The 21,391-nt window shown below is 59.8% G+C and overlaps 6 protein-coding genes across 6 annotated transcripts; all 6 read right to left on the bottom strand.

Moving 5' to 3' along the window:
• Positions 1 to 5,204: 5,204 nt before the first annotated feature.
• LOC135314122 (uncharacterized) lies at positions 5,205 to 7,812 on the bottom strand. Its single transcript, XM_064455766.1, has 3 exons — positions 7,683 to 7,812; positions 5,994 to 6,550; positions 5,205 to 5,627 (listed from the first exon to the last, which is right to left on the bottom strand). Exons 1-3 carry the CDS (start codon positions 7,810 to 7,812, stop codon positions 5,283 to 5,285), a joined length of 1,032 nt encoding a protein of 343 aa, XP_064311836.1. The 3' UTR covers positions 5,205 to 5,282.
• A 1-nt stretch (position 7,813) lies between these two features.
• LOC135314121 (uncharacterized) lies at positions 7,814 to 10,675 on the bottom strand. The gene is made up of 4 exons (XM_064455765.1): positions 10,546 to 10,675; positions 8,857 to 9,413; positions 8,211 to 8,490; positions 7,814 to 7,839 (listed from the first exon to the last, which is right to left on the bottom strand). Exons 1-4 carry the CDS (start codon positions 10,673 to 10,675, stop codon positions 7,835 to 7,837), a joined length of 972 nt encoding a protein of 323 aa, XP_064311835.1. The 3' UTR covers positions 7,814 to 7,834.
• A 1-nt stretch (position 10,676) lies between these two features.
• LOC135314078 (uncharacterized) lies at positions 10,677 to 12,282 on the bottom strand. The gene is made up of 3 exons (XM_064455735.1): positions 11,720 to 12,282; positions 11,074 to 11,353; positions 10,677 to 10,702 (listed from the first exon to the last, which is right to left on the bottom strand). Exons 1-3 carry the CDS (start codon positions 12,266 to 12,268, stop codon positions 10,698 to 10,700), a joined length of 834 nt encoding a protein of 277 aa, XP_064311805.1. The 5' UTR covers positions 12,269 to 12,282; the 3' UTR covers positions 10,677 to 10,697.
• An 846-nt stretch (positions 12,283 to 13,128) lies between these two features.
• LOC135314077 (uncharacterized) lies at positions 13,129 to 15,145 on the bottom strand. The gene is made up of 3 exons (XM_064455734.1): positions 14,583 to 15,145; positions 13,937 to 14,216; positions 13,129 to 13,565 (listed from the first exon to the last, which is right to left on the bottom strand). The coding sequence occupies exons 1-3, from the start codon at positions 15,129 to 15,131 to the stop codon at positions 13,561 to 13,563; spliced, it is 834 nt and encodes a 277-aa protein (XP_064311804.1). The 5' UTR covers positions 15,132 to 15,145; the 3' UTR covers positions 13,129 to 13,560.
• Positions 15,146 to 15,991: 846 nt separating this feature from the next.
• LOC135314120 (uncharacterized) lies at positions 15,992 to 19,264 on the bottom strand. Its single transcript, XM_064455764.1, has 4 exons — positions 19,135 to 19,264; positions 17,446 to 18,002; positions 16,800 to 17,079; positions 15,992 to 16,428 (listed from the first exon to the last, which is right to left on the bottom strand). The coding sequence occupies exons 1-4, from the start codon at positions 19,262 to 19,264 to the stop codon at positions 16,424 to 16,426; spliced, it is 972 nt and encodes a 323-aa protein (XP_064311834.1). The 3' UTR covers positions 15,992 to 16,423.
• Position 19,265: 1 nt separating this feature from the next.
• Positions 19,266 to 20,871, bottom strand: LOC135314076 (uncharacterized). Its single transcript, XM_064455733.1, has 3 exons — positions 20,309 to 20,871; positions 19,663 to 19,942; positions 19,266 to 19,291 (listed from the first exon to the last, which is right to left on the bottom strand). Exons 1-3 carry the CDS (start codon positions 20,855 to 20,857, stop codon positions 19,287 to 19,289), a joined length of 834 nt encoding a protein of 277 aa, XP_064311803.1. The 5' UTR covers positions 20,858 to 20,871; the 3' UTR covers positions 19,266 to 19,286.
• Between the last annotated feature and the right edge of the window lie 520 nt (positions 20,872 to 21,391).

The raw sequence follows: 21,391 nt of genomic DNA, 5'->3' as shown, positions 1-21,391 counted from the left end.
TGGCTTGGGTGAAAATGGTGCTTGGATACCTTTAGCCCCTCTGGAGCTCAATGGCCATGTGTGTGGTAGGACTCCTAGCTGAGCCCTGGGCTTCAGCCTGGGGAAGCCAACCTGGAAGCTGGCTTGTAGAAAGTCAGAGGTGTGTCTGTCATTCCTTGCTTGGAATGGTTTTGCTCTTGGATGTGGGATTTTGGGTCTGTAAGATATGGTTAAGGGAGAACCAGCCTTTTCTGAGAGAAAGGGGTGATGGATGATGAAAGGCAGCTACTAGGTAGCCTGTCTGAGGGGAGGCAGCAGTGTGCAGCGGTCCCTGGGCTGCCTGTCATCCCTATATGGGACCTTCACAGGTCCCAGCTGGGCAGCATGAAACTGGATGCCCAGGAGTCCTCTGCTCCCCCTTTTCAGAGCATGCTCTTGCCTGGCCTGTGTCCGTTTCATTGCGTCCTGGTGAAGGGCACTGTGTCCCTGCAGTACGTTGTTCCCAGGGCTGCCCAGGGAGTGCCCTCCCTTGCCCAGGGTGAAAATTAGTCTCCTCTAAACTGTTAGTGCAGCAACAGCTGTGTCTCAGGAGAGCCTGGTGGGGCCATACTGCAGGTCTGGGGATGCCTGGAGAGCAAGGTGGGGCAGCTGGGCTGGGGCAGCTGGGCTGGGACAGGGGCTTGGTGGGAGCTAGGGAAGGGGATAAGGTGGGATGGCAGCCAGGAAAGATCCTTTGGGCCATGCTGCTGACTTGCCCCACTCAAAACAAACTTTCATAGGCATCCCATGAAGGCTGGAGCGGGGGACCCTTAACCTTGCTCCCTTAGATGGTTTTCAGTCTTTCCAGAGCATTGGTTTTGCTCTGCATGGTTAAAAGCTTAAGACCTTAGACACTCAATGCCCCATTGCCCTCCAGCCCCACATGAGCTGAGACAAGCTTTGATTTTTAACAAAGAGAATAAACAAGGAAACACCTCCCCCAGTGACTGCTTTTGGGGCAAACTCGTTCCCTCTTGACCTGTGATGGGGGCACATGGCAGCCCTTTATCCCCTCCCTGTCTGCAGACACTCCCAGAGGCATGTCAGCTTTGCCTTAAACAAGGGCTGGCACTGGTGAATTCTAGGTACAGCCATAGATAGGTAAGAGGAACTGAAGCTCTGCAGAACTGGTGAGGCTTCTCAGGGCTTAATCTGCCAAGACAGCTATCAAGATGAAATACTGGCATCCTCTCCCCTGTAAATAAAGACAGAACAAATGGATGCTGGTGTTTCTTGTCTCCTGTTTGGTTCTACATGTTGCTGGCTGTGGTCCCAGTCAGGAAGCAGGCTTGGCCGGCACTGTCTTAGTTCTGCAAGTCAAAGCCAGACATGGAACAAAGCTCCTGGCACAGACTGCTTTGGTGAAGAAGGAGGTGCTGAAGGTGGTGGCTCTGGCTTTTGCCTGGCCAGTCAGCTCTCAGTAAGTCCTGGTGCGTGCATGGCTTGGGGTGCTTTTGTGAAACCCCTCTGTACCCTCAGGACAGCAGAGAGATGGAAAACTTCAGCCCTTCCCAGTAAGTCTCTTGAACAGATGAGTCAAGTGAATTTTATCAAAAGACCTTATAGGCAGAGGTGGCATTAGCACTAGTGGGGTATTGGGCAAGGTGAGACTGCTTTTAATAAAGGGGTAAATCACTGTGGCAAATCACTTTATGTCAGTGTGTATTCATGAAGGGGAAGTCATGCTTAAACAATCTGATAAACCTCTATGCTGAAATGACTGGCTTGGTAGATGAGGGAGGAGCAGTGGATATTGCCTACCTTGACTTCTGTCAGGCTTTTGATATGGTCTCCCATGAGATCCTCATCGCAAAGCTGTTGCTGTATGGGCTAGATGAGCAGACAGTGATAGACTGAAAATTGGCTGAAGGACTGGGCCCAAGAGTGTGGTGATCAGTGGTATAAAATCCAGCTGAAGACCAGTAACTAGGAGTGTAGCCCAGGGATCAGTACTAGGTCCTATCCTGATCAACATCTTCATTTAAGATGTGGGTGATGGGGCAGAGTGTACCCTCAGCAAGTCCACTGATGACACAAAACTGGGAGGAGTAGCTGGCACAGCGGAGGGTTGTGCTGCCATCCAGAGGGACCTTGACAGGCTGGAGACATGGGCTGACATTTTGACAATCAACAAAGGGAAGTGCAAAGTCCTGCACTTGGGGAAGAATAAACCCGTGCATTAGTACATGCTGGGGGTCACACGTTTGGGAAAGCAGCTTTGCAGAAAAGGCCTTGAGGGTCCTGGTTAACCATGAGCCAGCCATGTGCCTTTGCAGTGAAGAGGTCTAATGGTATCCTGGGCTGCATTAGGGGGATTGTTGCCAGCAGGCTGAGGGACGTGATCCTTCCCTCTGCTCAGGTGAGGCCCCCCCCGAGTACTGTGTCCAGTTCTGAGTTCCTCAGTACAAGAGAGAGATGGGGCTACTGGTGAGAGTCCAGTGAAGGGTCATGAAGATCGTGAAGGGTCATGAAGATCATGAAGGGACTGGAGAATCTTTCCTATGAGGAAAGGCTGAGAGAGCTGGGACTGTTCAAACTGGAGAAGAGAAGGCTGAAGGGGAATCTTATTAATGTATACCAATACCAGAAGGGAGGGTAAAAGGAGGACAAAGCCAGCGACAGGACCAGAAGCAATGGGCATGAACTGAAACACAGGAGGTTCCCTCTGAACATCAGGACATGCTTTTTTGTTGTGAGGGTAACTGAGCACTGGCACAGTTATAATCCAGAGATGATAACAGTTATCATCCAGAGATGTTGTGGAGTCTCCATCCTTGAAGATACTCAAAAGCTGTCTACGCAAGCTCTTGGGCAACTGGCTCTAGGCAGCCCTGTCTCAGCAAGGGGGGATTGGACAAAATTACTTCCAGAGGTGCCTTACTCAGCCATTCGGTGAATTTTAAAGTATTTCCAGCATTAAGAAATGCAAAGCCTTTCCTGCTGTTGGCTTCCTTAGCCACAAGCACAACCCTTCTGTGCCCACATCAGGTTCCTGGATGGCCTTGGCACAGGTGGGCCACTGTGCTCCAGGTTCAGCTGGGAGGTGAGTTGGTGCCCGCTTTATCCCTTCTGTGTCCCTGTCCCTCCTCATGGGGACTTTGAGCACAGCTGCCCGTGAGGTTTCATATTATGCAAGACTCAAACTTTTTAACATGGTAGTAAAAGAACACTGAGCATGGGGTGGGGGGAGGAGAGGGGAGATGATGATTCTGAGTTGGTGCACTATGGGTCCCACATATGGGAAGACTTTACAGAGTTATAGACCACAGTGGTCAGGCATGCTTTCACAAGGCTACCTCAGCCTTCCCTCAAGCTAACCGGAGTAACAGCTGCCTCAGGCTGGGTGCAGTTCCTTTCCTCAGAATCTGCATTTTCCTTCATGGCTACATAAGAGAGGTGCATCAGGCTGTGGTGGGTCTCTCCTGTCCTGACTGTGCTGCTGCTAAGGTGGGAATCGGATTGCTCTGGTGAAGAGCTTGCCTCTGGCTGTGACCACAACTAGGATCAGCAACCACTGCTCCTGAATTTCACTGTCTTGCTGCAGCCTGGTGAGCTATTGCTGCCTCTGCCTTGGTCTCTAAGGAAAGAGATGGATGCTGTTGCAACTGGGACAGATGTTATCTGTTGTTCATCTCTAGAGGGGAATACTAAAATGCTACTTAGATCTGACCATTGTAGGGAATTAAAGCTGAGACCAGCATCCACAGGGCTCCCTTATGTTCCTTACAAAGCTGGCTTTCTCCCCTCACCACTTGGCTACCCTCCAGCTGTCAAAGAATCATGTACAACTACAGCCTGTCACTTCTGATAAGAAGAAAGAACTGCATGGGCCAAAAGGCGATCCTTTGCATAAGATATTTCAGTATTTCTCTTTCATGATTGACCCAACTTAACGTTCAACCTGAAGAACCCTGCTGTCTTCACCATTGCATTACTACTGGGTACTGAGGCAGAAATAGTCAGGAGCCCCACCAGACAGGAATCTTAGAGAGAAGCTGAGCCCTTCCATCCCAGACACAGGCCGTGTATGAGCCCAGAAGGAAAATGTCCCAATTCTATGTGATACATGTAAATTTTGTTGATCTAGAGTGTGCTAGATAATTAAAAACATAGAGTGCTCCTAGCAGGACTTACACCGTGTTTCCCAGACAGCACTACTGCATACAGGTACACTTCACCGTTGAGAATGAGGAGTGCGATTAGTCTAGAATTATTCCTGGAGGGACATGACCCACGGGGTCCTGGGCATGCGGCAGCCAATGCCACCTCAGTGGGATGTGGGTGTTTCCCAGGGATCCTCTCCGGGACACGGGCAACCTGCCGGGCCGCAGTGCCCTCCTCCTGGATCATGGGCACCCGTGGGGCACCTCACAGCCTTGAATGCCCGTTCTCTCGCAGCCCAGCTGTCCCAACTTCTCCAGGAGCGCGTGCTCCGCAGGCCCGCATACAGCCGCCTGGCTCGCACCACTGCCTTTCGTGTTGCCCCTTCCTGGATCCCCTTGGTACCAAAATGACACATGCTACAGGAACAAAGCACTTTATTGATCTGAGCAGTGCTAGAAGATTGAGGAAGTAGGCTGCTCCCAGCAGGAGTTTTGCCGAGTTTCCCAGGCGTCTCTGCTGCACGGGCATGCTTGGCTGTTCCCTCTGGGGAGGCAGAGATGAGCCCCGGCCCTTTGGATGCCAGTCGGCCCTGGCAGCACCTTTGGGAGGGCGGAAAAGGGGGACCCTCCCCAGAGGTCCTCAACGGAGTTGGCAAATACCCGTTGGCTGTTGTGCTGGACAGGCACGGGCGACCCACCAGGACGTGGCCGGCCGTTGGCCATGGCCACCCGCAGGAGCATGACCATCGGGGCGCTAACGGCCTCCAGCCAGCAGAAGAAGTCGGTGGAGGTGCCCTCACTCCCGGAGCCTTTGGTGGGCTGAGGCATGTCCCAGCGCACCAGCTGCCTGTCACCCTGAAGAGAATTCACTGTTAGCTGGGTGAAAATACTACAGTAGGGAAGGTTATCCACCCACTTCCTAGCAGCTGCCCCTCTTCCTGCTGTGATGCTTGCCCTCGCACCAGCCTTGGAGGTCCCAAGGCCTAAGGCACCCAACAGGCCATGGGCAGGCACTGGCCACTGCCACCTTACAGGGACATGGGGAGCAACCACAACACGCCTCACCGGGACACGGGCACCCACCGGGAACCTCAGAGGGAAGTGGGCACCCTGCTAGGATGTGGGCCCCTCCTCCTGGGATGCGGGCACCTGTGGAGCCCCTCACGGCCACGGGTGCCTGTTCTCTCCCGCCTCAAGTCCCACCCTGCAAGGACGCCGGCACTCACTTGCACCCCTGCATCTCCTCTTGCCAATCCGCCGAGAGCACGCCCTAGGTGGAGGTGCACAGGGAGCTAGAGAAGGCTCTCCTCCGCTTGCCTCGCCTTCCGCCTTCTTCTCGGAGTGCTGGTGCGGGAACACTTTCAGGCGGAGGCGGTAGACAAGCCTGGTGCACCTGGCCAGCGGGGTGATTTTGGCCTCCAGCTGGTGGACGGCTTCATCAGAGCTGAAGGTGCCCTCCTCCGAGCAGTCTGTTCCCACAGAAGATGAGGCCGGCCGTTCCTTTCCCTGGAAATGACAGGGCCGGGGGCGCAATGAAGTGGGCGCGGGCCGCGTGGCCGAGAAGTGGCCTGCGGGGCTTGGCTTCCTCTGGAAGGACTCCAGCCGCGCAGGACTGCCCTGGGCAGCACGCTGGGCTGAGCACACCTCTGGCAGGCCCCATGTCGTGCTGGGGCCTCCGGAGGGTTTCTGCCCTACGGCTGAGCATGTAACTGGGGAAGAGGCAGAGGAGCTCTCGGGGCCTGCCGAGGCTTTCTTGCCCGCGCTGGGTTTTGTTTTCTCATTGCAAGCCTTCTTGGCCAAGGCTTGCAATGATGTGCTTCCCTGCTCCCCACAAGCCGCTCCCTTCCTGTGTGACCGATCGCGATTGCTCACCTGTCCCTGGGGTCTGTTCCCATTTCTCCAGAGGCGAAGTGCAACCCAAGACAGGAAGCACAGCCACAGGCTTTGCAAGGCCCTGCAACACAGCTGGGTCCTGTCCGCCTGGGCAAGGGAGTCCCAAAGCTGGCCCAGAGGGTAGGGCGGGTCAGAGGCCACGCTCTTGGCGACAACGGGCAGTTCCTTCGGGCCCACAGGAGCGACGTCCTTCCTGAGCCTGACCCAGCTCTGGGGGCTGCGGGGGCCAGTGCTGCTGTGCCGTTTGGGGACCATGCTCTCTCCCACAAAGGGCAGCTTCCTCAGACCCTCAATAACAGCGTCCATCATGATCCTAACCAAGCCGTAGGGGCTCTGAACGTCGATGCTGCTGTCCCATTCGGTGGTCATGCTCTCCGCATCAACGGGTGGCTGCTTCAGGTCTTCAGGAGGAGCTTCACTCTCCACAATGAGCCAGGTGGGGTTGATGTAAATGCGAAGACCAGCAGGCAACAGTGACAACGTGCAGAGAGCCACGGTCAGGGGGAGAGCCAGGCTGAGAGTTATCATGGTCTCTCCTGAGGAAAAAGATCTCGATGCACGAGCTGGCTTGGGCTGTTACCCTGAGCAGAGTTCAGGCAGTGACCACCAGCACCGAGTGGCCGCCTCGCGTGTCTGTGCTTGCAAGGGGGTTGCCGACCTGCCAAGTCATGGGCTGATGTCACGCAAGGCTCTGTGACGTCACGAGGCCTTTCTCCACCAGCCCGGCAGGCGACGGAGGCTGCGGCGGAGCTGGGCAGGACCTGTGTAGGTGGATTTTGAAGCCTGCTGCTCCCACTGCTGTGCCTGCCGGCGGACACTGAGCCCAGCAGGGGAGCGGGACCGTGTCCCACGTGGTCTGGGCTGTGCCCTGAACTTCTCAGCAAGAAGGGGCTGTGCCCAGAGCTCCAGCCGAGCTGCGTTCAGCACCGTGCCCCAGCTGGGCAGCTGTGACGCGGTTCTGCTCAACATCCTCTCGGGGGCAAAGTGGCAGCCCATGTTAAGAGGAAAGCCAAAAATTCACTCTTGGTTTGACAAAAATTATAACCGCTGAGAATGAGGAGTGCCATTAGTCTAGAATTATTCCTGGAGGGACATGACCCACGGGGTCCTGGGCATGCGGCAGCCAATGCCACCTCAGTGGGATGTGGGTGTTTCCCAGGGATCCTCTCCGGGACACGGGCACCCTGCCGGGCCGCAGTGCCCTCCTCCTGGATCATGGGCACCCGTGGGGCACCTCACAGCCTTGAATGCCCGTTCTCTCGCAGCCCAGCTGTCCCAACTTCTCCAGGAGCGCGTGCTCCGCAGGCCCGCATACAGCCGCCTGGCTCGCACCACTGCCTTTCGTGTTGCCCCTTCCTGGATCCCCTTGGTACCAAAATGACACATGCTACAGGAACAAAGCACTTTATTGATCTGAGCAGTGCTAGAAGATTGAGGAAGTAGGCTGCTCCCAGCAGGAGTTTTGCCGAGTTTCCCAGGCGTCTCTGCTGCACGGGCATGCTTGGCTGTTCCCTCTGGGGAGGCAGAGATGAGCCCCGGCCCTTTGGATGCCAGTCGGCCCTGGCAGCACCTTTGGGAGGGCGGAAAAGGGGGACCCTCCCCAGAGGTCCTCAACGGAGTTGGCAAATACCCGTTGGCTGTTGTGCTGGACAGGCACGGGCGACCCACCAGGACGTGGCCGGCCGTTGGCCATGGCCACCCGCAGGAGCATGACCATCGGGGCGCTAACGGCCTCCAGCCAGCAGAAGAAGTCGGTGGAGGTGCCCTCACTCCCGGAGCCTTTGGTGGGCTGAGGCATGTCCCAGCGCACCAGCTGCCTGTCACCCTGAAGAGAATTCACTGTTAGCTGGGTGAAAATACTACAGTAGGGAAGGTTATCCACCCACTTCCTAGCAGCTGCCCCTCTTCCTGCTGTGATGCTTGCCCTCGCACCAGCCTTGGAGGTCCCAAGGCCTAAGGCACCCAACAGGCCATGGGCAGGCACTGGCCACTGCCACCTTACAGGGACATGGGGAGCAACCACAACACGCCTCACCGGGACACGGGCACCCACCGGGAACCTCAGAGGGAAGTGGGCACCCTGCTAGGATGTGGGCCCCTCCTCCTGGGATGCGGGCACCTGTGGAGCCCCTCACGGCCACGGGTGCCTGTTCTCTCCCGCCTCAAGTCCCACCCTGCAAGGACGCCGGCACTCACTTGCACCCCTGCATCTCCTCTTGCCAATCCGCCGAGAGCACGCCCTAGGTGGAGGTGCACAGGGAGCTAGAGAAGGCTCTCCTCCGCTTGCCTCGCCTTCCGCCTTCTTCTCGGAGTGCTGGTGCGGGAACACTTTCAGGCGGAGGCGGTAGACAAGCCTGGTGCACCTGGCCAGCGGGGTGATTTTGGCCTCCAGCTGGTGGACGGCTTCATCAGAGCTGAAGGTGCCCTCCTCCGAGCAGTCTGTTCCCACAGAAGATGAGGCCGGCCGTTCCTTTCCCTGGAAATGACAGGGCCGGGGGCGCAATGAAGTGGGCGCGGGCCGCGTGGCCGAGAAGTGGCCTGCGGGGCTTGGCTTCCTCTGGAAGGACTCCAGCCGCGCAGGACTGCCCTGGGCAGCACGCTGGGCTGAGCACACCTCTGGCAGGCCCCATGTCGTGCTGGGGCCTCCGGAGGGTTTCTGCCCTACGGCTGAGCATGTAACTGGGGAAGAGGCAGAGGAGCTCTCGGGGCCTGCCGAGGCTTTCTTGCCCGCGCTGGGTTTTGTTTTCTCATTGCAAGCCTTCTTGGCCAAGGCTTGCAATGATGTGCTTCCCTGCTCCCCACAAGCCGCTCCCTTCCTGTGTGACCGATCGCGATTGCTCACCTGTCCCTGGGGTCTGTTCCCATTTCTCCAGAGGCGAAGTGCAACCCAAGACAGGAAGCACAGCCACAGGCTTTGCAAGGCCCTGCAACACAGCTGGGTCCTGTCCGCCTGGGCAAGGGAGTCCCAAAGCTGGCCCAGAGGGTAGGGCGGGTCAGAGGCCACGCTCTTGGCGACAACGGGCAGTTCCTTCGGGCCCACAGGAGCGACGTCCTTCCTGAGCCTGACCCAGCTCTGGGGGCTGCGGGGGCCAGTGCTGCTGTGCCGTTTGGGGACCATGCTCTCTCCCACAAAGGGCAGCTTCCTCAGACCCTCAATAACAGCGTCCATCATGATCCTAACCAAGCCGTAGGGGCTCTGAACGTCGATGCTGCTGTCCCATTCGGTGGTCATGCTCTCCGCATCAACGGGTGGCTGCTTCAGGTCTTCAGGAGGAGCTTCACTCTCCACAATGAGCCAGGTGGGGTTGATGTAAATGCGAAGACCAGCAGGCAACAGTGACAACGTGCAGAGAGCCACGGTCAGGGGGAGAGCCAGGCTGAGAGTTATCATGGTCTCTCCTGAGGAAAAAGATCTCGATGCACGAGCTGGCTTGGGCTGTTACCCTGAGCAGAGTTCAGGCAGTGACCACCAGCACCGAGTGGCCGCCTCGCGTGTCTGTGCTTGCAAGGGGGTTGCCGACCTGCCAAGTCATGGGCTGATGTCACGCAAGGCTCTGTGACGTCACGAGGCCTTTCTCCACCAGCCCGGCAGGCGACGGAGGCTGCGGCGGAGCTGGGCAGGACCTGTGTAGGTGGATTTTGAAGCCTGCTGCTCCCACTGCTGTGCCTGCCGGCGGACACTGAGCCCAGCAGGGGAGCGGGACCGTGTCCCACGTGGTCTGGGCTGTGCCCTGAACTTCTCAGCAAGAAGGGGCTGTGCCCAGAGCTCCAGCCGAGCTGCGTTCAGCACCGTGCCCCAGCTGGGCAGCTGTGACGCGGTTCTGCTCAACATCCTCTCGGGGGCAAAGTGGCAGCCCATGTTAAGAGGAAAGCCAAAAATTCACTCTTGGTTTGACAAAAATTATAACCGCTGAGAATGAGGAGTGCCATTAGTCTAGAATTATTCCTGGAGGGACATGACCCACGGGGTCCTGGGCATGCGGCAGCCAATGCCACCTCAGTGGGATGTGGGTGTTTCCCAGGGATCCTCTCCGGGACACGGGCACCCTGCCGGGCCGCAGTGCCCTCCTCCTGGATCATGGGCACCCGTGGGGCACCTCACAGCCTTGAATGCCCGTTCTCTCGCAGCCCAGCTGTCCCAACTTCTCCAGGAGCGCGTGCTCCGCAGGCCCGCATACAGCCGCCTGGCTCGCACCACTGCCTTTCGTGTTGCCCCTTCCTGGATCCCCTTGGTACCAAAATGACACATGCTACAGGAACAAAGCACTTTATTGATCTGAGCAGTGCTAGAAGATTGAGGAAGTAGGCTGCTCCCAGCAGGAGTTTTGCCGAGTTTCCCAGGCGTCTCTGCTGCACGGGCATGCTTGGCTGTTCCCTCTGGGGAGGCAGAGATGAGCCCCGGCCCTTTGGATGCCAGTCGGCCCTGGCAGCACCTTTGGGAGGGCGGAAAAGGGGGACCCTCCCCAGAGGTCCTCAACGGAGTTGGCAAATACCCGTTGGCTGTTGTGCTGGACAGGCACGGGCGACCCACCAGGACGTGGCCGGCCGTTGGCCATGGCCACCCGCAGGAGCATGACCATCGGGGCGCTAACGGCCTCCAGCCAGCAGAAGAAGTCGGTGGAGGTGCCCTCACTCCCGGAGCCTTTGGTGGGCTGAGGCATGTCCCAGCGCACCAGCTGCCTGTCACCCTGAAGAGAATTCACTGTTAGCTGGGTGAAAATACTACAGTAGGGAAGGTTATCCACCCACTTCCTAGCAGCTGCCCCTCTTCCTGCTGTGATGCTTGCCCTCGCACCAGCCTTGGAGGTCCCAAGGCCTAAGGCACCCAACAGGCCATGGGCAGGCACTGGCCACTGCCACCTTACAGGGACATGGGGAGCAACCACAACACGCCTCACCGGGACACGGGCACCCACCGGGAACCTCAGAGGGAAGTGGGCACCCTGCTAGGATGTGGGCCCCTCCTCCTGGGATGCGGGCACCTGTGGAGCCCCTCACGGCCACGGGTGCCTGTTCTCTCCCGCCTCAAGTCCCACCCTGCAAGGACGCCGGCACTCACTTGCACCCCTGCATCTCCTCTTGCCAATCCGCCGAGAGCACGCCCTAGGTGGAGGTGCACAGGGAGCTAGAGAAGGCTCTCCTCCGCTTGCCTCGCCTTCCGCCTTCTTCTCGGAGTGCTGGTGCGGGAACACTTTCAGGCGGAGGCGGTAGACAAGCCTGGTGCACCTGGCCAGCGGGGTGATTTTGGCCTCCAGCTGGTGGACGGCTTCATCAGAGCTGAAGGTGCCCTCCTCCGAGCAGTCTGTTCCCACAGAAGATGAGGCCGGCCGTTCCTTTCCCTGGAAATGACAGGGCCGGGGGCGCAATGAAGTGGGCGCGGGCCGCGTGGCCGAGAAGTGGCCTGCGGGGCTTGGCTTCCTCTGGAAGGACTCCAGCCGCGCAGGACTGCCCTGGGCAGCACGCTGGGCTGAGCACACCTCTGGCAGGCCCCATGTCGTGCTGGGGCCTCCGGAGGGTTTCTGCCCTACGGCTGAGCATGTAACTGGGGAAGAGGCAGAGGAGCTCTCGGGGCCTGCCGAGGCTTTCTTGCCCGCGCTGGGTTTTGTTTTCTCATTGCAAGCCTTCTTGGCCAAGGCTTGCAATGATGTGCTTCCCTGCTCCCCACAAGCCGCTCCCTTCCTGTGTGACCGATCGCGATTGCTCACCTGTCCCTGGGGTCTGTTCCCATTTCTCCAGAGGCGAAGTGCAACCCAAGACAGGAAGCACAGCCACAGGCTTTGCAAGGCCCTGCAACACAGCTGGGTCCTGTCCGCCTGGGCAAGGGAGTCCCAAAGCTGGCCCAGAGGGTAGGGCGGGTCAGAGGCCACGCTCTTGGCGACAACGGGCAGTTCCTTCGGGCCCACAGGAGCGACGTCCTTCCTGAGCCTGACCCAGCTCTGGGGGCTGCGGGGGCCAGTGCTGCTGTGCCGTTTGGGGACCATGCTCTCTCCCACAAAGGGCAGCTTCCTCAGACCCTCAATAACAGCGTCCATCATGATCCTAACCAAGCCGTAGGGGCTCTGAACGTCGATGCTGCTGTCCCATTCGGTGGTCATGCTCTCCGCATCAACGGGTGGCTGCTTCAGGTCTTCAGGAGGAGCTTCACTCTCCACAATGAGCCAGGTGGGGTTGATGTAAATGCGAAGACCAGCAGGCAACAGTGACAACGTGCAGAGAGCCACGGTCAGGGGGAGAGCCGGGCTGAGAGTTATCATGGTCTCTCCTGAGGAAAAAGATCTCAATGCACGAGCTGGCTTGGGCTGTTACCCTGAGCAGAGTTCAGGCAGTGACCACCAGCACCGAGTGGCCGCCTCGCGTGTCTGTGCTTGCAAGGGGGTTGCCGACCTGCCAAGTCATGGGCTGATGTCACGCAAGGCTCTGTGACGTCACGAGGCCTTTCTCCACCAGCCTGGCAGGCGACGGAGGCTGCGGCGGAGCTGGGCAGGACCTGTGTAGGTGGATTTTGAAGCCTGCTGCTCCCACTGCTGTGCCTGCCGGCGGACACTGAGCCCAGCAGGGGAGCGGGACCGTGTCCCACGTGGTCTGGGCTGTGCCCTGAACTTCTCAGCAAGAAGGGGCTGTGCCCAGAGCTCCAGCCGAGCTGCGTTCAGCACCGTGCCCCAGCTGGGCAGCTGTGACGCGGTTCTGCTCAACATCCTCTCGGGGGCAAAGTGGCAGCCCATGTTAAGAGGAAAGCCAAAAATTCACTCTTGGTTTGACAAAAATTATAACCGCTGAGAATGAGGAGTGCAATTAGTCTAGAATTATTCCTGGAGGGACATGACCCACGGGGTCCTGGGCATGCGGCAGCCAATGCCACCTCAGTGGGATGTGGGTGTTTCCCAGGGATCCTCTCCGGGACACGGGCACCCTGCCGGGCCGCAGTGCCCTCCTCCTGGATCATGGGCACCCGTGGGGCACCTCACAGCCTTGAATGCCCGTTCTCTCGCAGCCCAGCTGTCCCAACTTCTCCAGGAGCGCGTGCTCCGCAGGCCCGCATACAGCCGCCTGGCTCGCACCACTGCCTTTCGTGTTGCCCCTTCCTGGATCCCCTTGGTACCAAAATGACACATGCTACAGGAACAAAGCACTTTATTGATCTGAGCAGTGCTAGAAGATTGAGGAAGTAGGCTGCTCCCAGCAGGAGTTTTGCCGAGTTTCCCAGGCGTCTCTGCTGCACGGGCATGCTTGGCTGTTCCCTCTGGGGAGGCAGAGATGAGCCCCGGCCCTTTGGATGCCAGTCGGCCCTGGCAGCACCTTTGGGAGGGCGGAAAAGGGGGACCCTCCCCAGAGGTCCTCAACGGAGTTGGCAAATACCCGTTGGCTGTTGTGCTGGACAGGCACGGGCGACCCACCAGGACGTGGCCGGCCGTTGGCCATGGCCACCCGCAGGAGCATGACCATCGGGGCGCTAACGGCCTCCAGCCAGCAGAAGAAGTCGGTGGAGGTGCCCTCACTCCCGGAGCCTTTGGTGGGCTGAGGCATGTCCCAACGCACCAGCTGCCTGTCACCCTGAAGAGAATTCACTGTTAGCTGGGTGAAAATACTACAGTAGGGAAGGTTATCCACCCACTTCCTAGCAGCTGCCCCTCTTCCTGCTGTGATGCTTGCCCTCGCACCAGCCTTGGAGGTCCCAAGGCCTAAGGCACCCAACAGGCCATGGGCAGGCACTGGCCACTGCCACCTTACAGGGACATGGGGAGCAACCACAACACGCCTCACCGGGACACGGGCACCCACCGGGAACCTCAGAGGGAAGTGGGCACCCTGCTAGGATGTGGGCCCCTCCTCCTGGGATGCGGGCACCTGTGGAGCCCCTCACGGCCACGGGTGCCTGTTCTCTCCCGCCTCAAGTCCCACCCTGCAAGGACGCCGGCACTCACTTGCACCCCTGCATCTCCTCTTGCCAATCCGCCGAGAGCACGCCCTAGGTGGAGGTGCACAGGGAGCTAGAGAAGGCTCTCCTCCGCTTGCCTCGCCTTCCGCCTTCTTCTCGGAGTGCTGGTGCGGGAACACTTTCAGGCGGAGGCGGTAGACAAGCCTGGTGCACCTGGCCAGCGGGGTGATTTTGGCCTCCAGCTGGTGGACGGCTTCATCAGAGCTGAAGGTGCCCTCCTCCGAGCAGTCTGTTCCCACAGAAGATGAGGCCGGCCGTTCCTTTCCCTGGAAATGACAGGGCCGGGGGCGCAATGAAGTGGGCGCGGGCCGCGTGGCCGAGAAGTGGCCTGCGGGGCTTGGCTTCCTCTGGAGGGACTCCAGCCGCGCAGGACTGCCCTGGGCAGCACGCTGGGCTGAGCACACCTCTGGCAGGCCCCATGTCGTGCTGGGGCCTCCGGAGGGTTTCTGCCCTACGGCTGAGCATGTAACTGGGGAAGAGGCAGAGGAGCTCTCGGGGCCTGCCGAGGCTTTCTTGCCCGCGCTGGGTTTTGTTTTCTCATTGCAAGCCTTCTTGGCCAAGGCTTGCAATGATGTGCTTCCCTGCTCCCCACAAGCCGCTCCCTTCCTGTGTGACCGATCGCGATTGCTCACCTGTCCCTGGGGTCTGTTCCCATTTCTCCAGAGGCGAAGTGCAACCCAAGACAGGAAGCACAGCCACAGGCTTTGCAAGGCCCTGCAACACAGCTGGGTCCTGTCCGCCTGGGCAAGGGAGTCCCAAAGCTGGCCCAGAGGGTAGGGCGGGTCAGAGGCCACGCTCTTGGCGACAACGGGCAGTTCCTTCGGGCCCACAGGAGCGACGTCCTTCCTGAGCCTGACCCAGCTCTGGGGGCTGCGGGGGCCAGTGCTGCTGTGCCGTTTGGGGACCATGCTCTCTCCCACAAAGGGCAGCTTCCTCAGACCCTCAATAACAGCGTCCATCATGATCCTAACCAAGCCGTAGGGGCTCTGAACGTCGATGCTGCTGTCCCATTCGGTGGTCATGCTCTCCGCATCAACGGGTGGCTGCTTCAGGTCTTCAGGAGGAGCTTCACTCTCCACAATGAGCCAGGTGGGGTTGATGTAAATGCGAAGACCAGCAGGCAACAGTGACAACGTGCAGAGAGCCACGGTCAGGGGGAGAGCCGGGCTGAGAGTTATCATGGTCTCTCCTGAGGAAAAAGATCTCAATGCACGAGCTGGCTTGGGCTGTTACCCTGAGCAGAGTTCAGGCAGTGACCACCAGCACCGAGTGGCCGCCTCGCGTGTCTGTGCTTGCAAGGGGGTTGCCGACCTGCCAAGTCATGGGCTGATGTCACGCAAGGCTCTGTGACGTCACGAGGCCTTTCTCCACCAGCCTGGCAGGCGACGGAGGCTGCGGCGGAGCTGGGCAGGACCTGTGTAGGTGGATTTTGAAGCCTGCTGCTCCCACTGCTGTGCCTGCCGGCGGACACTGAGCCCAGCAGGGGAGCGGGACCGTGTCCCACGTGGTCTGGGCTGTGCCCTGAACTTCTCAGCAAGAAGGGGCTGTGCCCAGAGCTCCAGCCGAGCTGCGTTCAGCACCGTGCCCCAGCTGGGCAGCTGTGACGCGGTTCTGCTCAACATCCTCTCGGGGGCAAAGTGGCAGCCCATGTTAAGAGGAAAGCCAAAAATTCACTCTTGGTTTGACAAAAATTATAACCGCTGAGAATGAGGAGTGCAATTAGTCTAGAATTATTCCTGGAGGGACATGACCCACGGGGTCCTGGGCATGCGGCAGCCAATGCCACCTCAGTGGGATGTGGGTGTTTCCCAGGGATCCTCTCCGGGACACGGGCACCCTGCCGGGCCGCAGTGCCCTCCTCCTGGATCATGGGCACCCGTGGGGCACCTCACAGCCTTGAATGCCCGTTCTCTCGCAGCCCAGCTGTCCCAACTTCTCCAGGAGCGCGTGCTCCGCAGGCCCGCATACAGCCGCCTGGCTCGCACCACTGCCTTTCGTGTTGCCCCTTCCTGGATCCCCTTGGTACCAAAATGACACATGCTACAGGAACAAAGCACTTTATTGATCTGAGCAGTGCTAGAAGATTGAGGAAGTAGGCTGCTCCCAGCAGGAGTTTTGCCGAGTTTCCCAGGCGTCTCTGCTGCACGGGCATGCTTGGCTGTTCCCTCTGGGGAGGCAGAGATGAGCCCCGGCCCTTTGGATGCCAGTCGGCCCTGGCAGCACCTTTGGGAGGGCGGAAAAGGGGGACCCTCCCCAGAGGTCCTCAACGGAGTTGGCAAATACCCGTTGGCTGTTGTGCTGGACAGGCACGGGCGACCCACCAGGACGTGGCCGGCCGTTGGCCATGGCCACCCGCAGGAGCATGACCATCGGGGCGCTAACGGCCTCCAGCCAGCAGAAGAAGTCGGTGGAGGTGCCCTCACTCCCGGAGCCTTTGGTGGGCTGAGGCATGTCCCAACGCACCAGCTGCCTGTCACCCTGAAGAGAATTCACTGTTAGCTGGGTGAAAATACTACAGTAGGGAAGGTTATCCACCCACTTCCTAGCAGCTGCCCCTCTTCCTGCTGTGATGCTTGCCCTCGCACCAGCCTTGGAGGTCCCAAGGCCTAAGGCACCCAACAGGCCATGGGCAGGCACTGGCCACTGCCACCTTACAGGGACATGGGGAGCAACCACAACACGCCTCACCGGGACACGGGCACCCACCGGGAACCTCAGAGGGAAGTGGGCACCCTGCTAGGATGTGGGCCCCTCCTCCTGGGATGCGGGCACCTGTGGAGCCCCTCACGGCCACGGGTGCCTGTTCTCTCCCGCCTCAAGTCCCACCCTGCAAGGACGCCGGCACTCACTTGCACCCCTGCATCTCCTCTTGCCAATCCGCCGAGAGCACGCCCTAGGTGGAGGTGCACAGGGAGCTAGAGAAGGCTCTCCTCCGCTTGCCTCGCCTTCCGCCTTCTTCTCGGAGTGCTGGTGCGGGAACACTTTCAGGCGGAGGCGGTAGACAAGCCTGGTGCACCTGGCCAGCGGGGTGATTTTGGCCTCCAGCTGGTGGACGGCTTCATCAGAGCTGAAGGTGCCCTCCTCCGAGCAGTCTGTTCCCACAGAAGATGAGGCCGGCCGTTCCTTTCCCTGGAAATGACAGGGCCGGGGGCGCAATGAAGTGGGCGCGGGCCGCGTGGCCGAGAAGTGGCCTGCGGGGCTTGGCTTCCTCTGGAAGGACTCCAGCCGCGCAGGACTGCCCTGGGCAGCACGCTGGGCTGAGCACACCTCTGGCAGGCCCCATGTCGTGCTGGGGCCTCCGGAGGGTTTCTGCCCTACGGCTGAGCATGTAACTGGGGAAGAGGCAGAGGAGCTCTCGGGGCCTGCCGAGGCTTTCTTGCCCGCGCTGGGTTTTGTTTTCTCATTGCAAGCCTTCTTGGCCAAGGCTTGCAATGATGTGCTTCCCTGCTCCCCACAAGCCGCTCCCTTCCTGTGTGACCGATCGCGATTGCTCACCTGTCCCTGGGGTCTGTTCCCATTTCTCCAGAGGCGAAGTGCAACCCAAGACAGGAAGCACAGCCACAGGCTTTGCAAGGCCCTGCAACACAGCTGGGTCCTGTCCGCCTGGGCAAGGGAGTCCCAAAGCTGGCCCAGAGGGTAGGGCGGGTCAGAGGCCACGCTCTTGGCGACAACGGGCAGTTCCTTCGGGCCCACAGGAGCGACGTCCTTCCTGAGCCTGACCCAGCTCTGGGGGCTGCGGGGGCCAGTGCTGCTGTGCCGTTTGGGGACCATGCTCTCTCCCACAAAGGGCAGCTTCCTCAGACCCTCAATAACAGCGTCCATCATGATCCTAACCAAGCCGTAGGGGCTCTGAACGTCGATGCTGCTGTCCCATTCGGTGGTCATGCTCTCCGCATCAACGGGTGGCTGCTTCAGGTCTTCAGGAGGAGCTTCACCCTCCACAATGAGCCAGGTGGGGTTGATGTAAATGCGAAGACCAGCAGGCAACAGTGACAACGTGCAGAGAGCCACGGTCAGGGGGAGAGCCGGGCTGAGAGTTATCATGGTCTCTCCTGAGGAAAAAGATCTCGATGCACGAGCTGGCTTGGGCTGTTACCCTGAGCAGAGTTCAGGCAGTGACCACCAGCACCGAGTGGCCGCCTCGCGTGTCTGTGCTTGCAAGGGGGTTGCCGACCTGCCAAGTCATGGGCTGATGTCACGCAAGGCTCTGTGACGTCACGAGGCCTTTCTCCACCAGCCCGGCAGGCGACGGAGGCTGCGGCGGAGCTGGGCAGGACCTGTGTAGGTGGATTTTGAAGCCTGCTGCTCCCACTGCTGTGCCTGCCGGCGGACACTGAGCCCAGCAGGGGAGCGGGACCGTGTCCCACGTGGTCTGGGCTGTGCCCTGAACTTCTCAGCAAGAAGGGGCTGTGCCCAGAGCTCCAGCCGAGCTGCGTTCAGCACCGTGCCCCAGCTGGGCAGCTGTGACGCGGTTCTGCTCAACATCCTCTCGGGGGCAAAGTGGCAGCCCATGTTAAGAGGAAAGCCAAAAATTCACTCTTGGTTTGACAAAAATTATAACCGCTGAGAATGAGGAGTGCCATTAGTCTAGAATTATTCCTGGAGGGACATGACCCACGGGGTCCTGGGCATGCGGCAGCCAATGCCACCTCAGTGGGATGTGGGTGTTTCCCAGGGATCCTCTCCGGGACACGGGCACCCTGCCGGGCCGCAGTGCCCTCCTCCTGGATCATGGGCACCCGTGGGGCACCTCACAGCCTTGAATGCCCGTTCTCTCGCAGCCCAGCTGTCCCAACTTCTCCAGGAGCGCGTGCTCCGCAGGCCCGCATACAGCCGCCTGGCTCGCACCACTGCCTTTCGTGTTGCCCCTTCCTGGATCCCCTTGGTACCAAAATGACACATGCTACAGGAACAAAGCACTTTATTGATCTGAGCAGTGCTAGAAGATTGAGGAAGTAGGCTGCTCCCAGCAGGAGTTTTGCCGAGTTTCCCAGGCGTCTCTGCTGCACGGGCATGCTTGGCTGTTCCCTCTGGGGAGGCAGAGATGAGCCCCGGCCCTTTGGATGCCAGTCGGCCCTGGCAGCACCTTTGGGAGGGCGGAAAAGGGGGACCCTCCCCAGAGGTCCTCAACGGAGTTGGCAAATACCCGTTGGCTGTTGTGCTGGACAGGCACGGGCGACCCACCAGGACGTGGCCGGCCGTTGGCCATGGCCACCCGCAGGAGCATGACCATCGGGGCGCTAACGGCCTCCAGCCAGCAGAAGAAGTCGGTGGAGGTGCCCTCACTCCCGGAGCCTTTGGTGGGCTGAGGCATGTCCCAGCGCACCAGCTGCCTGTCACCCTGAAGAGAATTCACTGTTAGCTGGGTGAAAATACTACAGTAGGGAAGGTTATCCACCCACTTCCTAGCAGCTGCCCCTCTTCCTGCTGTGATGCTTGCCCTCGCACCAGCCTTGGAGGTCCCAAGGCCTAAGGCACCCAACGGGCCATGGGCAGGCACTGGCCACTGCCACCTTACAGGGACATGGGGAGCAACCACAACACGCCTCACCGGGACACGGGCACCCACCGGGAACCTCAGAGGGAAGTGGGCACCCTGCTAGGATGTGGGCCCCTCCTCCTGGGATGCGGGCACCTGTGGAGCCCCTCATGGCCACGGGTGCCTGTTCTCTCCCGCCTCAAGTCCCACCCTGCAAGGACGCCGGCACTCACTTGCACCCCTGCATCTCCTCTTGCCAATCCGCCGAGAGCACGCCCTAGGTGGAGGTGCACAGGGAGCTAGAGAAGGCTCTCCTCCGCTTGCCTCGCCTTCCGCCTTCTTCTCGGAGTGCTGGTGCGGGAACACTTTCAGGCGGAGGCGGTAGACAAGCCTGGTGCACCTGGCCAGCGGGGTGATTTTGGCCTCCAGCTGGTGGACGGCTTCATCAGAGCTGAAGGTGCCCTCCTCCGAGCAGTCTGTTCCCACAGAAGATGAGGCCGGCCGTTCCTTTCCCTGGAAATGACAGGGCCGGGGGCGCAATGAAGTGGGCGCGGGCCGCGTGGCCGAGAAGTGGCCTGCGGGGCTTGGCTTCCTCTGGAAGGACTCCAGCCGCGCAGGACTGCCCTGGGCAGCACGCTGGGCTGAGCACACCTCTGGCAGGCCCCATGTCGTGCTGGGGCCTCCGGAGGGTTTCTGCCCTACGGCTGAGCATGTAACTGGGGAAGAGGCAGAGGAGCTCTCGGGGCCTGCCGAGGCTTTCTTGCCCGCGCTGGGTTTTGTTTTCTCATTGCAAGCCTTCTTGGCCAAGGCTTGCAATGATGTGCTTCCCTGCTCCCCACAAGCCGCTCCCTTCCTGTGTGACCGATCGCGATTGCTCACCTGTCCCTGGGGTCTGTTCCCATTTCTCCAGAGGCGAAGTGCAACCCAAGACAGGAAGCACAGCCACAGGCTTTGCAAGGCCCTGCAACACAGCTGGGTCCTGTCCGCCTGGGCAAGGGAGTCCCAAAGCTGGCCCAGAGGGTAGGGCGGGTCAGAGGCCACGCTCTTGGCGACAACGGGCAGTTCCTTCGGGCCCACAGGAGCGACGTCCTTCCTGAGCCTGACCCAGCTCTGGGGGCTGCGGGGGCCAGTGCTGCTGTGCCGTTTGGGGACCATGCTCTCTCCCACAAAGGGCAGCTTCCTCAGACCCTCAATAACAGCGTCCATCATGATCCTAACCAAGCCGTAGGGGCTCTGAACGTCGATGCTGCTGTCCCATTCGGTGGTCATGCTCTCCGCATCAACGGGTGGCTGCTTCAGGTCTTCAGGAGGAGCTTCACTCTCCACAATGAGCCAGGTGGGGTTGATGTAAATGCGAAGACCAGCAGGCAACAGTGACAACGTGCAGAGAGCCACGGTCAGGGGGAGAGCCGGGCTGAGAGTTATCATGGTCTCTCCTGAGGAAAAAGATCTCAATGCACGAGCTGGCTTGGGCTGTTACCCTGAGCAGAGTTCAGGCAGTGACCACCAGCACCGAGTGGCCGCCTCGCGTGTCTGTGCTTGCAAGGGGGTTGCCGACCTGCCAAGTCATGGGCTGATGTCACGCAAGGCTCTGTGACGTCACGAGGCCTTTCTCCACCAGCCCGGCAGGCGACGGAGGCTGCGGCGGAGCTGGGCAGGACCTGTGTAGGTGGATTTTGAAGCCTGCTGCTCCCACTGCTGTGCCTGCCGGCGGACACTGAGCCCAGCAGGGGAGCGGGACCGTGTCCCATGTGGTCTGGGCTGTGCCCTGAACTTCTCAGCAAGAAGGGGCTGTGCCCAGAGCTCCAGCCGAGCTGCGTTCAGCACCGTGCCCCAGCTGGGCAGCTGTGACGCGGTTCTGCTCAACATCCTCTCGGGGGCAAAGTGGCAGCCCATGTTAAGAGGAAAGCCAAAAATTCACTCTTGGTTTGACAAAAATTATAACCGCTGAGAATGAGGAGT

This window comes from Phalacrocorax carbo, chromosome 6 (assembly GCF_963921805.1).
Source record: "Phalacrocorax carbo chromosome 6, bPhaCar2.1, whole genome shotgun sequence".
Classification (NCBI taxonomy): Eukaryota; Metazoa; Chordata; class Aves; order Suliformes; family Phalacrocoracidae; genus Phalacrocorax; species Phalacrocorax carbo.
The sequence above is the reverse complement of the archived record's forward strand: the minus strand, read 5'-3'. Positions and strand labels throughout refer to the sequence as shown.